Source organism: Petromyzon marinus, chromosome 63, assembly GCF_048934315.1.
Source record: "Petromyzon marinus isolate PM22_M1 ecotype Great Lakes invasive population chromosome 63, UKy_Petmar_22M1.pri1.0, whole genome shotgun sequence".
Taxonomy (NCBI): Eukaryota; Metazoa; Chordata; class Hyperoartia; order Petromyzontiformes; family Petromyzontidae; genus Petromyzon; species Petromyzon marinus.
Genome location: NC_133729.1, coordinates 5,211,358 through 5,228,355, shown reverse-complemented (window position 1 = coordinate 5,228,355; position 16,998 = coordinate 5,211,358). Strand labels below are relative to the sequence as shown.

The window sequence follows — 16,998 nt, the reverse complement described above, 5'->3', positions numbered from 1 at the left end:
AATGTTATAAATTGATTTGCATTTTAATGAGGGAAATAAGTATTTGACCCCTCTGCAAAACATGACTTAGTACTTGGTGGCAAAACCATTGTTGGCAATCACAGAAGTCAGACGTTTCTTGTAGTTGGCCACCAGGTTTGCACACATCTCAGGAGGAATTTTGTCCCACTCCTCTTTGCAGATCTTCTCCAAGTCATGAAGGTTTCGAGGCTGACGTTTGGCAACTCGAACCTTCAGCTCCCTCCACAGATTTTCTATGGGATTAAGGTCTGGAGACTGGCTAGGCCACTCCAGGAACTTAATGTGCTTCTTCTTGAGCCACTCCTTTGTTGCCTTGGCCGTGTGTTTTGGGTCATGCTGGAATACCCATCCAAGACCCTGGCTGAGGGAAGGAAGTTCTCACCCAATATTTGACGGTACAAGGCCCCGTCCATCGTCCCTTTGATGTGAAGTTGTCCTGTCCCCTTAGCAGAAAAACACCCCCAAAGCGTAATGTTTCCACCTCCATGTTTGACGGTGGGGATGGTGTTCTTGGGGTCATAGGCAGCATTCCTCCTCCTCCTCCAAACACGGTGAGTTGAGTTGATGCCAAAGAGCTCCATTTTGGTCTCGCTGACCACAACACTTCCACCCAGTTGTCCTCTGAATCATTCAGATGTTCATTGGCAAACTTGAGACGGGCATGTATGTGCTTTCTTGAGCAGGGGGACCTTGCGGGCGCTGCAGGATTTCAGTCCTTCACAGCGTAATGTTACCAATTGTTTTATTGGTGACTATGGTCCCAGCTGCCTTGATATCATTGACAAGATCCTCCCGTCTAGTTCTGGGCTGATTCCTCACCGTTCTCATGATCATTGCAACTCCACGAGGTGAGATCTTGCATGGAGCCCCAGGCCGAGGGAGATTTACAGTTTTGTGTTTCTTCCATTTGCGAATAATCGCACCTTCTCACCAAGCTGCTTGGCAATGGTCTTGTAGCCCATTCCAGCCTTGTGTAGGTCTACAATCGTGTCCCTGACATCCTTGGAGAGCTCTTTGGTCTTGGCAATGATGGAGAGTTTGGAATCTGATTGATTGCTTCTGTGGACAGGTGTCTTTTATACAGGTAACGAGCTGATATTAGGAGCACACTCTTAAAGGGAGTGCTCCTAATCTCAGCTTATCTGTATAAAAGACACCTGGGAGCCAGAAATTTTTCTGATTGAGAGGGGGTCAAATACTTATTTCCCTCATTAAAATGCAAATCAATTTATAACATTTTTGACATGCGTTTTTCTGGATTTTCTTGTTGTTATTCTGTCTCTCACTGTTCAAATAAACCTACCATTAAAATTATAGACTGATAATTTCTTTAAATAAAGAATTAAAGCTTTCGTGACTGCATAAATTACTCATTGTTTTTTCGGTAAAGTCACGTATGTAGGAATACCATAAAATTATATTAAAACGTCGTGATTGATTTGTTTTAATATAATTTCATGGTATTCCTACATACGTGACTTTACCGAAAAAAACAATTAATGATAATTTCTTTGTCAGTGGGCAAACGTACAAAATCAGCAGGGGATCAAATACTTTTTTCCCTCACTGTCGTTTAAAAGCGTCCCCTGGTGTAGGAATAGGTTTTACCCTTTTAACGGGCACAAAAAACTGACACCTTTATTCCAGGCATCATGTTTGCAATAACCACAACACAAGCAGTCAAAATGCAAACAAAAAAGAGAACTCTGATAATATGCACTGTCCTTGAATTTGATTGGTCCACACCCGAGACGGCTTTTCTTAGAGCCTAGTCTCCACTGGTGTTGGACCAGATGACACCAAAAGGCCTTTTGGCGTCAATCAAATTCAAGGACAGTGCATATTATCAGAGTTGTCTTTTTTGCTTGCATTTTGACTGCTTGTGTTGTGGTTATTGCAAACATGATGCCCTGAATAAAGGTGTCAGTTTTTTGTGCCAGTTAAAAGGGTAAAACCTATTCCTATATCTTGTTTCTGGCAAAAGAGGTCTCATAACGTCCCCTGGTGCCCTGTGGAAAAAATGTAATGACCCGTGGATTATTTTCTCGTCAGAAAGAAGACGCATTACAATATTACATTTTCACGTGCATGTAAATGTTTAACTTCTCTCGCACCTTACATAGCCAACCGTGCTAAATGGAGGTGCGGGGGGGGAAGGACTGCAAACTAAACCCCGAAATTGCCCAAACATATACGAAAATGCAAACTTTTTAATCGGAAACTAGCGGAGACCCAGGACCGGTTCAGATAATCGTCACTGGTGTTGGCCATGAGCGGGAATTGAACCCAGGTCACCAGGTTCCTTTGCTACCGCACGCGCATACAGACAAACCAAGACGCGCACATCCATCCACGGACGTAAACACAAACACGCAGATACATTGGCTTTGACAAAGCGACTGCAAGTGTGGGGTAGGTGATGGTAGTGTAATTTTTATACATTGCACAATACAGCTTTGGACACACTTAATAGTACGCGTGCAAGAGCCAGCGTGCGGCGGTGCGCGTGTCTCCATCCCGCCGGGTGCCACGCGGAGATTCAAACGAAAGGTCGTTGCGCCAAGTCACACCTTGTATGCTCATGTATAATTATACACCGATAGATACGTAATAAAACATTACACAAGTCGAGCTTCGTTCAAAGTCAAAACGGTTTCGGGGGGGACGATTACGCTAGAAACGGATAACGGGAGTTTGACGCGCCCCACACGCCTCTTGACCACCGTCGAATCGGGCGCGTGTAGTGAATGTGGGTAAGGTTGCGGCTGCCCTGCAGACCGCCACAGCGTGAACAACACAGAGAGCCACTTCTCAGCAGAACCAACCAACAGTGAATCCTATCGCGATGTGCCGCACGGACTGCTTAAGTGGTGTTCTCCTGTGCACGGCCGATTTGAGTTTTCTGAATTACGAATAGGAATAATTGGCTCAGATGACATTCAAAACATAGCGACCTCATCTCTGCATCCTAAATGCATGAGAAAAAAAATAAACGTGCACATTTGCCATTGTTCAGAGTTAAATAATTTATTTCATAACTATAATTATTTTAAATTTTAATGTCCACATTTTTTTTTACATGAAAAGCAAAGCTAAAATTTATTTGAAAAGTGCTGGGTAATATTGACTCTACATCTTTACCTTCGTCAATTGAATGCAGTTGGGATGCAGCGAATGAGAAACAAGAACGTTATAGTTTTTATTTGTGCAGTATCCCACTTTAATTGGAGTAAAGATAACCGCAGGACAGTGCAATGCAGTTTTTTCGTTTCACGATCCAGCCACGGGGCACACCCGCCAGTAACAGCAGCAGCAGCAACAACGCCCTGCTCGTACCTAAAGTTTTACGGCACCGAGAAGTGTTAACAGAACTTCCTTCAATGTTTTGTTCATCTTTACATGTTTCCAGCCACCGTAAACTTGGTGCTCGGCAAGGATGCACATTAACTTCTGTACAACCGTGTCGTGTGCTACGCGGTGGGAACTTATCGGCAAAGTTCCGGCCACTGGAAGCCACAAGGTGAGACGCACCATCAACTCTTGCGTCACCGCCACAATCACCCAGCATGGATCGACTCGTCCTGAGATGCAGTTGCATTCCAGACGCCAGCTAATAAACTCAACTTGATGTTATTGTTTAGCCGTCATCGTATTGTCGCTTCCGTATTGCATGTGCAGAATATTCCAAGGTACAACCACGACTTGACGTGCAGGAGCAGCCAAGCCTGCGAGTATCTCAAGACGTTTACGTTGGGGGCTGTACGAGGCGGCTTTGCACCGTCTCCGAGAGAGCCGACGACGGGAGCGGCTGGAACAAGTTGGGCACAAATCGGAGAGGGATCCCACGCAAAAAAATCCTAATGCCCATGCCTCTCAGCCAACTTGAGCACGACATTTTAGAACTGTTTTGTTTGTTGTCCATCCACCGCATCTCCAATTATCACCGTTGGCTACGTACGGTGCGGAAGAAGTGCAACATACATACGTATACATAGTGTCTAGTGCCACGTGTAAAACGTGTGAAAGCGCTGCATTTGAGACCCAATGGTGAGCAGCGATAACAAGACGGCACACTTCATTCGGTCACTATCATCCCACCGCATACGGGCTTGCCTACAGTTTGGGGGCATAGGGATCGCCACTGTAGTGCCTTTATATGTAAAAACGTGCGAGCACTGCAGCGACACACGGTCACAACTTTATGTTTCGTGAGCCATCGCTTTAGTCGGTTACCCGGGGAAATTAATGCTTTTTTTTTTGGCGACGCTAACGACCACTCCTATCCAGAGCTCTTGGTTTGGATACATTTAAATCCGTAGATACAAAAAAAAAACCCCGATCCAAACCGATGCTCTTGGAGAAGACAGGGCCATGTTTTAAACCAAAAAAATCTGAACAGATGTCTCGCTCAACACAAAGTCCATGCCAAAGACAGACATTTGCATGGCACCAAAAATATTCCTGTGCAAAGCAAAAATCGTAGAATTTAGGAATTTCTAACCTTGCTCCATCTCCTTAAATCACCCTTCCCCACACTCTCCCAGCCACCTTGAGCCCAGCCACCTTGAGCCTAAATCCAACATTTTTGCACAGACAAGTTCATGGGAATGTACGAAAACATAAAAAAAAACAAGCTTGTTACATCATTATAATTATCACCAACATTACCACCGTTATTATCAATGTCAACAAATCATAATAATCACCATCATTAACGAAAAGCATCGTGGTCTTTAATCTGTATATAATACAACAACAAAAAAAACAAGCAGTGGTCAACATTCAGTCTAATGGGCCAAAAGAAAACAGATGCATCACCGCCACCTTACTTAAGACTCCAACCGTACCCGACAACTTCCTGGGCAGCTCAGCTGCAGGTGACCCCCTCCCCCGCACGGAGGACACTCGCAGCCGCACAGGGGGGAGGGCAGCGCCGTCATTTTCACAAACTCAAACCGGAGTGCAAAAACCCGTCACAGGATAACGGGAGACGAGGAGGGGGGGGAGGGGGGGGTGTGGTTGGAAGGCAGAGGACGAAGGTTTAGGCAGGGAGATGTCAGCTGGGCTGCGGAGTGATGTACGGAGGGAAGTGGATGGAGGGGCAGCCAGCACTCGCAGAATGCACAGCGGTGTTTCGAGTGTGGTGGGGGCTGTGTATGGGGGGAAAGCGGGGTTCACGTGGGGTCGACGTTTGGGGAGAGGGAAACGGGTTTGTCACGACGCACGTAACATACACACGCACGCACCGTGACATCACGCAAAGCAAAATAGGGTGAGCGCAGCCCCTCGTGCCCGATCGCCGCCACGGTTGTGTGGGTGCCTCTCGTTCTCTGGAGTACCCTCCGGCCCCACCCACCCCCCCCCCCCACACACCTCCAGCACCACACGTACGCGTGACCACCAACACCGCAATCGCCGCCGCTATCGCCGCCGCTATCGCCGCCGCTGTCGCCGCCGCCGCCGCCACTACCGTCATCATCTCTCCCAGGAGGCGCTGGCAGAGCCTTAGCAGCAGCCCACGCCACCCTGGGCGCTGCCTGCTGCGCCAGGAGCAGCCGAACCCACCGGTGTGTGCTGGGGCCCGATCTTAATGCCGTTCGCCTGCCAGGGAAACACACAGACGCACAGTTACGCGGAGCCAGGGGTCCCCTCGTGCAGTCTTACAAACTGACCTAGCTTATTTGACTACATTAATCCCGATTTGAAGCTTTCGTGACTGCAGTAATTCATATTCTTAGTTCTTTCGGTAAAGTCACGTTGAAGGGGAACAACAAAATAATAAAATATATATAAAACAATAAAAATTCTCACGACGTTTCGACCATAACACAAAACGGTCGTCTTCCAACACACCTGAAGACGACCGTTTGTGTTTGTGTTATGGTCGAAACGTCGTGAGAATTTTTTATTGTTTTATATATATTTTATTATTTTGTTGTTTCCCTTCAACGTGACTTTACCGAAAGAACTAAGATTATACATTAATCCCGCCCACCCCTCTGGTCACCGCACCTGATAGGCTCGCAGTGATGACATCGCCTTTACGCCTCTGTTTAAGACCGAAACAGGACTTCGTCACAAATCTGTGTGAAATCAAGTATGTTGGTGCTGCATTCGTTTCGGTACATGTTAATACAATATTATATTGAGGTTGCCATGCGATTACTTGATCATGCATTTCCAAGCCACCCTGTCAGCTCTGTTTGAATAATTTTTTTTCTCAATTTCAATGGAGTCTTGGCAAATGGTCATTAGTTTAGCATAGAAAATTAACTATCAAAATCAAACGTCCTCGTGAGCAGCTATGTTATGCACGTGCCGCCAGTTGTGGGCTTACAGTGTGGTACAAGGCTCAGTTTAACACGTAGGCTTTCGCGACCAATATTATTCATAATAAAGGTTTTTGGGTTAGATCGCGTTATTTATTTTTAACCCAAAAACCTTTATTATGAATGGTACAAGGCTGTTACATAGGCAAGCACCTCATTGTTGATGTCAAATACTCCTTCTTGAATTTTCTGGTAGATCTCTTTGGCTGTATTGATGAAGGCCTATGGCGGGGGAAGATTAAAAACAGAATAAGAATTCATTTGAATCAACGGCACGCAAACATTAAAACACGCCAATCGTAAGCAACGCCTTTAGAAGGCATCGCTGAAACTAACGTCAACCAGTGTAACGGGCCGCACAGTATTCGCTCACTCTCAAAAGACAGAACGGCTCGGGGGCGCGAGCAGGAACCACAAAACAAGCGATGAGAGCCAGCAGCCGCGCGGTGAGCTCATGCCAACAACTCCCCAAACTCTGCGGTCCCCTACATACTAAGTTGTTTACGGCCAATTAACTCCCTTGGCACATTTTGGCGCCGGCTAATCGTAGGGTGGGGTCGTGTCGCTAAGGGTCCCCCGCGGCGAGTCGGGCAGTGGCGCACGTCGCAAGGGACAGCGGCGACGAGGTGTTGTTGCGCCTCGTCTGAAAGAGGCCTCTTTGTGAGGCGACTGCAAGGGGGAGTTCTCGCGACTTGGTCCCCCGGATGACGCCGGCGCCCTCACCTCCTCGACGTTGGCCGCAGTCTTGGCGGACGTCTCCATGAACACAAGGCCGTGCTCGCGTGCAAACGCCTCCCCCTCCTCGCGCTTCACGTCGCGCCGGGACTCCAGGTCACTGCGCGCATTGTGGGGGGCGGGGGGGGGCGGGGGGGGGCGGGGGTGGGAAACCATCACTGATCGTCTCCTCCACCTCTAATAGACCCAGCTCCTTCACGTGGATCACATGGTGTGGGGGGGGGAACCATCACTGATCGTCTCCTCCACCTCTAATAGACCCAGCTCCTTCACGTGGATCACATGGTGTGGGGGGGGGGACCATCACTGATCGTCTCCTCCACCTCTAATAGACCCAGCTCCTTCACGTGGATCACATGGTGTGGGGGGGGGGGAACCATCACTGATCGTCTCCTCCACCTCTAATAGACCCAGCTCCTTCACGTAGATCACATGGTGTGTGGGGGGGGGAACCATCACTGATCGTCTCCTCCACCTCTAATAGACCCAGCTCCTTCACGTGGATCACATGGTGTGTGGGGGGGGGAACCATCACTGATCGTCTCCTCCACCTCTAATAGACCCAGCTCCTTCACGTGGATCACATGGTGTGTGGGGGGGGGAACCATCACTGATCGTCTCCTCCACCTCTAATAGACCCAGCTCCTTCACGTGGATCACATGGTGTGTGGGGGGGAACCATCACTGATCGTCTCCTCCACCTCTAATAGACCCAGCTCCTTCACATAGATCACATGATGTGTGGGGGGGGGGAACCATCACTGATCGTCTCCTCCACCTCTAATAGACCCAGCTCCTTCACGTGGATCACATGGTGTGTGGGGGGGGGGGGAACCATCACTGATCGTCTCCTCCACCTCTAATAGACCCAGCTCCTTCACGTGGATCACATGGTGTGTGGGGGGGGGAACCATCACTGATCGTCTCCTCCACCTCTAATAGACCCAGCTCCTTCACGTGGATCACATGGTGTGTGGGGGGGGGGGGAACCATCACTGATCGTCTCCTCCACCTCTAATAGACCCAGCTCCTTCACGTGGATCACATGGTGTGTGGGGGGGAACCATCACTGATCGTCTCCTCCACCTCTAATAGACCCAGCTTCTTCACGTAGATCACATGGTGTGTGGGGGGGAACCATCACTGATCGTCTCCTCCACCTCTAATAGACCCAGCTCCTTCACGTAGATCACATGGTGTGTGGGGGGGGGGAACCATCACTGATCGTCTCCTCCACCTCTAATAGACCCAGCTCCTTCACGTATATCTGTCCATTAGCCATACGACCTTCCCTCTGCGGATTCCCAATTTCAGCGGTATTGGTTTGACGCATGTAAATGCTGCGCCGTTTTAGAAATTCAGTGTCTTACCACGAGTCGGGCTTGCTTGGAACAATACTGGTGAAGGCCAGACATAATCTAGGACCATCTCTGTTAGGCATGGCGGCTAGTTCAATGCACAACTGTATAGTACACGAAACAATGGATAAAACAGACATGGGAAGAAGGTATATTACCTTCGTATTTATTTTGTGACTTCTATTCTACACAACGATGTAAATTATTATATTGTGTTTTCTTTATCTGTAAGTCTCCGAATATCTCAATCTCCCTCTCCATCACTCCCCCTGTATCTGTTTCCGGATATGTGTCTCTTACTCTACTTGTCCGTCTATCCCTGTTCATCACGCTCTCTCACATCTCTTTCTCAGCCTCTCCTGGTCTCTTCTCCTCCGTCTATCCCTCTTCTAATTCGACTTCGTGTATACCTATGTCTCTAATATATCCCTCTCCCCCCCCCCTTCCTCTGTCTCTCCTCTCCCTCAGTTTCCTGTTTTAACCTCACACTCCATCTCTCACCCTATCTCATGAACTCATTTCTTTAAAATTGCTTTTAGTGTTTAGTTTGTTGTACTTTCCCTGCACTTCCGATTAGCACGGCCGGCTACATAAGCTGTGAAAGAAGTTCAACATACATATCCCTCCGTTTCTGCCCATCTCCTCCTTCCTCTCTTGCCAGCCTCGCTCACCTCTCATCCCATCTCTCTTATTTCTCCTCTCAATCTCTCCCCCCCGTCCCACCTCTCCCCTCGTTCTTTCCTTCCTTCCTTCCTTACTCTATCCCTGCACCTGTTCTGCCTTTCCCCTCCGTGACAAATGCAGTGGCTGCACCTCTTGTTGCCGATGAGCATGATGATCATGTTGGAGCTCGAGTGCTGGCGCGCGTCCTCCAGCCACGTGGTTAGGTGGTTGAACGTGTCTCTCCTGACATCAGTAGTGCGGTGGGGGGGGGGGGCGGGGGCAGAGGAGGTTTGCGGACGCAACAACGGAGCAGTTACCACTACCACCGGCATTTGTTCACCAAACAATCACTATCGCCAAAAAAATACACGGCACCCAAACTATGGATAAATGTGATCACTGCATCCCCTAGTGGACACTTGGGATGGCATTTACAATCAAATTACAAAAGGCAATAGTTGCCTGGAATTTTACGCGCGATTTACATAACGCGATTTTTAAATAGCGCGTTAGATTAACTTACACTCATTTTGCTATGCATGTACTACCGTTAGCCAGGCAGCAAAGTTCATGAGCGATACCTAAGGCACAGTACTGACAACCACAAGCACGGGCAGCATCAGCATCTCCCCACGCGCCACTCTCCACTCCTATCCACCAGCCCCAGTACACCACACTCAAGCATCTCATACACGTGTTAAAAATCTTATTCTTTTTTTAAATTCTTTAAATCTGTTGTTACTATCTTCAATACGTGTATGGTAGTATTGTGAACGTAATATGTACTGTAACCGGTGAAATATGTAGACGTAAGAATGAGCTTTGATAGCATGCTCTCCATAACTCCAACCATTTCTCTTCATTTCTTATGGGAAGATAACGCTTAATTCACGCCGTTTTTGAGTTACGTGCCGTTTTTCAAGAACACAACCACCCACATAAAACGAGAGGCAGCTTTACGACTGCCCTAGGCTCCGCGCTCTAGACGTGACGGCATGACAATTTTGATGCCGAGCTGTCGATTTCATTAGAGATTATCTCACTTTGCAGTTATTATTTGACGCAGTCCTCGACCATTTAAAAACTGTTGCAATTGTCACCCTTAGTCTATGTTCGATGTTTCTGTAATTTTACCATGCATGGTTGATAACAATAATTTATCCTGAACCAAGTTTTGCTTCTGGAAATGTATTAATAATTATGCTTATATTCTTGGTTCTTTCGGTAAAGTCACGCAGAAGGGAAACAATAAAATCATATATATTTTAATTATTTTATTGTTTCCCTTCTACGTGACTTTACCGAAATAACCAAGAATATGAATCCCTGCAGCCACAAAAGCTTTAAATCAAAATTATGCTTATGTTTGCGCACTTCTAAAAATGTCTTCTGTAATGTGGGCGTTCTTGCCCTGATTTATATTTGCTTCATTGTTGTACTTGTATTTCTTTCGTCATTTTTTATGACTCAGGTCTAACAGATTATCCTGGTCTATTAAGTTCAAACCGGGTTAACCAAAATAACATCAAACTGAAACCTGGCATGGTCCTCTCGAGTCCGATTCATCTCAGAAATCCGTATCGTTTGATCTCAAAGTAAGCCACATCTCTCGGCAGGTCACAGCTTGGCAGGCCACTCGAACAGCCGTCATGGGCCAGATGTGGCCCATGTGTCCACTGGCTGAAGAGCCCGACTTGTGGTTATATATTTGGACCTTTGGCCAACTCCGTCAATGAGTATTTTATACGTGGGCTTCAGTGCACACAACACTTGTGTCGATCATGAAGCAGTCCGTTCAGCGAATCATGTCATGACCAGTACCGGATAAATCGACTCACTGCTTTGGGGCAGCGACATGGCCTAGCAGTAGCGCCTCTGTCGCTTGTTGCAGAGGTTTGCGGTTTCAATCCCGCAGGTGCACCTTAGTTATTAATGCCAGTGCATTAACCGTAAACATACACACCGTCCGCTTCAAAGTGTAAGTTAGACATCCAGCATTGTCATCATAAATGAGCAGGCCATCCTATTACGGCGTCATGGTTCATATGAGAAAAATGACGCTGCAAATTACTGGGAATGTACGTAGCAACGTCGCCACCTACTGCGAAAAAACTTGGAAGGACCCTCCTTAAAAAGAGCCTTCTGGCAGACTAATGCCCACTCGCTCATTAATCATTGTCCATTAAACACACTGTTCCACAAACTCTGGGAATGTACGTAGCAACGTCGCCACCTACTGCGAAAAAACTTGGAAGGACCCTCCTTAAAAAGAGCCTTCTGGCAGACTAATGCCCACTCGCTCATTAATCATTGTCCATTAAACACACTGTTCCACAAACTCTGGGAATGTACGTAGCAACGTCGCCACCTACTGCGAAAAAACTTGGAAGGACCCTCCTTAAAAAGAGCCTTCTGGCAGACTAATGCCCACTCGCTCATTAATCATTGTCCATTAAACACGCTGTTCAACAAACTCTAGTTTTCATTGGCCAGACGTGACGCCACACCACTGCTATACCAAGTCGCCGTAACTGCTTGCAGTGACTGCGGCGCCGGGGACTATCGCGCTGAAATGGCATTGGTGTGTGACCCGGGGCATCGGGGGCCGCGATCACCTGGTGATGTCGTAGACCAGGAGGGCACCGGCGGCACCGCGGTAGTAGGAGCGCGTGATGGAGCGGAACGATTCCTGCCCCGCCTACACGCGGCACACGTGGGGGTCACACGGCTCGTCCTCGACAGGTGATCACTTAACAGCGCTCAAACCGCTTTTCCTCGTAACCAAATGTCGAGGTGGTATGTCATGGTTTCGCGTAGGCGTGCCGTGTTAGGGGCGCCATGGTGGCGAGATGTTAACTGCCTCGCCTGGTATACAGGAGGTAGTGGGTTAGATTCCGACTCTGACGCCTGTATATTTGGAGTTTGCGCGTTCATCCCGTGGCAGCATGGATTTTTCTCCAGGTCCTCCGATTTTTCCCTCCATATTCAGAAACGTGTCACGTAAGCTAAATTAGTTGAGCTATCATTTGTGATGGCCAGGTCGCGGCTGAAAAATTTGCAATATAGCTCAGTGGGCCTTACTTGGAAAATAAAAATAGTTTAGTTTATTGTTTAATCTAATGATTACTGTTCTTTCAGATGTGGCTGCATTTACAGAGTCTGCAGAAACAGAAACTAGTGTTCATACATATGTGCTACGGTAACACGCATACAACTTGAAATTATAGTTCGCAAACCACAGAGTTTGTGAGTTTTTAATTATGTATGTGAATTTTCAATATGGGAGCCTCCAGCATCTGCAATCACCTTTTCACCGTGAACACATGCTGCTCTGCTATAGCCCACTTTGTTCCCTACTGTTCAAAACATGCAGCTCTGTGCCATTTATGTTCACGCAAATATATAACTAAAAACTCTCAAACTAGCGTTTTGTGAACCATACTATTAAGTTGTATGTTGTTGTCCATAGCGGAAGGCGCTTTCAGATTCGCTTCTGCAACCGTCCGGAATGCTCTTCCTTTTAATATTAGAAAGCCACTGGACCTCTGCACTTTTAAAACTATATTGAAAACTCATTTCTTTAAAACTGCTTTTTGTGTTCAGTTTGTTGTCCTTCCCCCGCACCTCTTGATTAGCATGGTTGGCGAGGTACGGTGAGAAAGAATTTCAACACACATACACTCGGACCACATCCACTCCACATGCCTCTGCTGCCCAGGCCAATGGGTCCGACCCCATATTCTGTCCCTACCGCAGTTGTGCAGCGAGTAACAGCTGGCGCCACGTACCGTGTCCCATATTTGTAGCTTCACCTGCTTCCCATCAATGTTGATCATCCGTGCACCAAACTCGACTCCTGTGAACAAATAGAAAGTATTCCCCCATTCAGCCTTGCAAACCCCACGGGTGCAAGTGCTGCTAGTGAGCACCTATGCAGAATGGCACGGTGCATGAGGTGGTGCTGTGGATAGCACTGTGCACCAGTGCTGATATTGACACAACACAACCGATGCTTATGTAAGCCTCAGTAAACCTCGGGGAGGCACAGGACTGGTTCAGATGAGGTCATGAGCAAAAGGGGGATGATCGGTATCACCTGGGGTGGCAAATGCCACTCGTGTACACCATGGGCAGTGCCCACCATGGGCAGAAAGCTGAGTGTATGTACTTGCTATTTTTTTTTTCCACAATGAAATTCTATTTCAAACGTACCATGCTGCCCTTCTTTAACAAAATATTCCTTGATAAGCTGCCACGGTGGCCATGCTATATCATCTACTTGTGTGATCTACGGATAAATCCTTCAATAAAACCAATGTTAGCATTTGCACGCTCACAGATGCACTACAATAAAAAAGCAGAGCGAACACACACAGGTGCATGTTTACACAAAGAAGTTCAGACACAGAAGAGCACACCAACACAAATAACAAGACAAAGATCCTCCGTATTGCCGACACAGGCTTCTCAGGCAAGTGCTCGCTATTAGTGAGCATCTATGAAAGGCCGGCACGGCGCATCTATGAAGGGGTGGTGTGGCCGGTACCACGCCTGGACGCCTTTGTTTACCCTGTGTTGATGTTCACACACTGCACCAGGTACTCATTTAAGGCTGAGTCTACCAAGGAGACTCGTTCAGATATTGGCCGCTGACGTTGGCCGGGAGCGGGAATCCACTTCCGACCACCTGTAATGTACCACTACTGTGCACTTCGCACTGTGCACTAAACACTGCTCCCAACGAAGAACACAATCACAATCTCACACACACGAAAGAACATTCACACAGAGCAGAGAATAAACATGCATTTTCACAGGCACAGGGAAGCCAACTCAGATAGAAGCACACAAACTCGTATCAGCACGCTCACATAGAACACTACAACAAATCAAACAACCATACACAGGCAGCATTACAACAATTTTCATAAACTGAAAATCACCCCCCATAGCTGATCAGGCAATGCAAGTTGCTCAGACACGGAACTCATGGCATGGACAGGTGGTTGAGTTACGGCGAGATGGGGACGGGCAGACGCACCTATGGTGAGGTCGTGCACGGGCTGGAAGCGCTTGTCTGTGAACTGCAGCAGCAGGCACGACTTCCCCACACCTGCACGTGCGTTTCGGGCAGGTGGGAGACAAGAGGGCTGTCAGCATGGCTCCCATCATCTTTACCACCATCAGCCATAATAAAGCCGCTGCTCGCAAAATTATCACCATCTCATAAATTTCTACGTTTTTTCTGTGTGCTCTGTGTGTTATAGGTTCGGTGTGGGCTCTGTGTGTGTGTGGTGAGGTTCTGGAGATGTGTGTGGTGTGGGTTGTGTGTGTGTGTGTATTCTGTGTGTGGTGTAGGTTTGGTGTGGGTTCTGTATGTGGTGCGAGTTCTATAGATGTGCATTCTATGTATGAGTGGTGTAGGCTCTATGTGGGTTGTGTGTTTGGTGTAGGTTCAGTGTGTGGTTTGTGTGGGTTATGCGTGGCAGGGTTGTGTGTGGCAGGGTTGTGTGTGTGCGGGTTCCATGTGAGTGGTGTGGGTTTGTGTGTTTGTGGTGAGGGTTCTATGTGTGTGGTATGGGTTCTGTGTATGTTCTCTGTGTATGTGGGATCTGTGTGTGGGTTATATGTGTGCGTGGGTAATATGCGTGTGTAGTGTGGGTTGTGTGTACATGGGTTATACGAGTGGGTTGTTGTGTGTGTTGCATTCCAGAATCCATGCATATGCCTATCTTGTTTGTTTTAAAAGGGCAAAGCCCCCGATCTTAGCCAAATCACCTCCCTGTTCACCAACGAGCAACGGGGGCGGTATTCATCTCTGTCGAGGGCACTGATACAGAAGTGCAAATTCCATATTCGTATGGCGGGGCCCAATTCACTCATTAACAGTGAAAGTTGCCTTTCTACGATCTGGCACTCGTGTATATATATTATTTACTCCAGAAGGATGATGATCTCAGAGCGACGCCCAAAAAGAGATATTTAGTCTGACCTTCAGACCGAGCCGAGCTCTCTCCTCCCACTAAAGAGCACTGCTGGGCCCGATGACAACAGTACAACTATAATCATAGCAGCACTATTACTGTCATCACCACGTTTATCGAATGATCATATTCATGAGTTCGAATTGTACAATGTTGTCGTTATTGTCATCGTAACTATTACATAGATTGTAGCTGCATTTATATACGCTATTACCACACCACTGTACCTCATTCCTACAATATTGTGCGAGTACCTACTACCATCACGATTTTAACTACATATAACACAGCTAGGTTATCACAACTATATTAAGCTTTAAGCCAAGATTACAACTACATTACTCGTACACAGTAATAATTTGCATAGTTGCAAAGGAAATAAACAACATCAACAATTAGACAATGTCTCATTCAATTACCCGTCTCTCCACATAAAATGTAAACGCAGCCACAGCCTTGTAGTGCGTGCACAATTAAAATTTCTGCAGCATTGATTCAATACATATACTGTACAAGCAAAATTAGGTAAAATTAGATTATAGATTGTTTTTTTTAAAGTGCTCAAGACGATTACTGTAATAACGCCTATTCCTACCTCAATGATTTATAGGATTATTATTACTGTACGTAGTATAACTATCCTAACTACCGTCATTATTTGAAACATTACCGCATACGTTATTACAACTCATTATTACTATGCCAGGTGTATTTTGCCTAGTAGCGTCAATATAATTGAGCAAAACCAAAAAAAATGACCACCATCGTAACAATTACTATCATTGCTACACATTTTAAAGTTATACTTTCCATTATAATCAACACGCAAAAAAACTCAACGAATTCGTCAATGGCAGTGGCCTTAAAGACGAGCAAATACATAATAGACGACTTCGGTATTTCACCCTTCCTCTGAGCAGATCGGAGCGGTTGATCGGCACATTACGGGTCATTACGACTAACTACTTACAGAGCGTACGACAACCACCGTTGACACGACACGCTGTGTATTTGTAGTTATAAGGGCTCCGTTAGTATTTAACGATGCTGATTGTGCGAGACGCGTTATCACTGCTGGCGCACGCAGAGAGCGACCCGCGGGCCTGAGTGAGGCCTTCCCGGACCGGGCCTCACCCGTGTCGCCGATGATGATGTATTTGAAGAGATAGGCGTATGACATCTCGGCTCGGCCGCAAAAAAAACTCACGGTACAACGGACGAAACAAGAATATACGTAAAACTCAACTGAACGAAACTTTAAAAAAAATGAACTGGAAAAGGATTATCACACAGGGCTCACACAAACCCGGCTAGAGCTGTCGCGTCACCCGCTACTCACTGCGCATGCGCATGGGACGACATCGCCCCCCCCCCAACCCCTTCCCGAAACCCCTCCCCTACTGCGCATGCGCATAGTACGACACCAGCCCCCCCCTCACCCCCCTCCCGACACCCCTCCCCTAGTACGCATGCGCATGGGACGACACCGCCCCCCCTAACCCCTCTCCCGTCACCCCTCTCTTACTGCGCATGCGTATAGGACAACACCGCCCCGCCCTAGCCGTCCTCCTGAGACCCCTCCCCTACTTGCGCATGCGCATAGGACGACACCGCCCCCCATAACCCCTCCCCCGATACCGCTCCCCGTTCTCCCGTGCCCGTTTCAGCCAATGGGAAACGCCGTTTACCCTCCCACGTTTGCCGGCACCCACCAATCAGGTGAGTCGATTCGTGATGTGCGTTCAGGAATTCAATGGGGTTGCGCGTGGGGCCCCGGTGCCAAATGTATCGCGACGTCTCATTGGCTATCCACACGCGGGGTCCGTGTAAACACGCCGCTGATTGGGCAGAGCGGGTGGAAGTGGTGGTGGCTCGACGTGATGCCGTCACAACGCACGCATTACTCTT

The 16,998-nt window shown here is 47.6% G+C and overlaps 1 protein-coding gene across 2 annotated transcripts; it reads right to left on the bottom strand.

Moving 5' to 3' along the window:
* Positions 1-5,377: 5,377 nt before the first annotated feature.
* On the bottom strand, positions 5,378-16,432 carry LOC116956143 (ras-related protein Rab-2A-like). Of its 2 annotated transcripts, XM_032977619.2 has the most exons (9): positions 16,225-16,432; positions 14,148-14,219; positions 12,895-12,962; positions 11,722-11,804; positions 9,257-9,349; positions 7,074-7,185; positions 6,504-6,572; positions 5,486-5,622; positions 5,378-5,443 (listed from the first exon to the last, which is right to left on the bottom strand). In XM_032977619.2, exons 1-8 carry the CDS (start codon positions 16,268-16,270, stop codon positions 5,527-5,529), a joined length of 639 nt encoding a protein of 212 aa, XP_032833510.1. In that variant the 5' UTR covers positions 16,271-16,432; the 3' UTR covers positions 5,378-5,443; positions 5,486-5,526. The 2 variants fall into 2 exon arrangements, with proteins under 2 accessions (XP_032833510.1, XP_075909995.1); XM_076053880.1 differs by lacking the exon at positions 5,378-5,443 and having other exon boundaries at positions 5,451-5,622.
* Between the last annotated feature and the right edge of the window lie 566 nt (positions 16,433-16,998).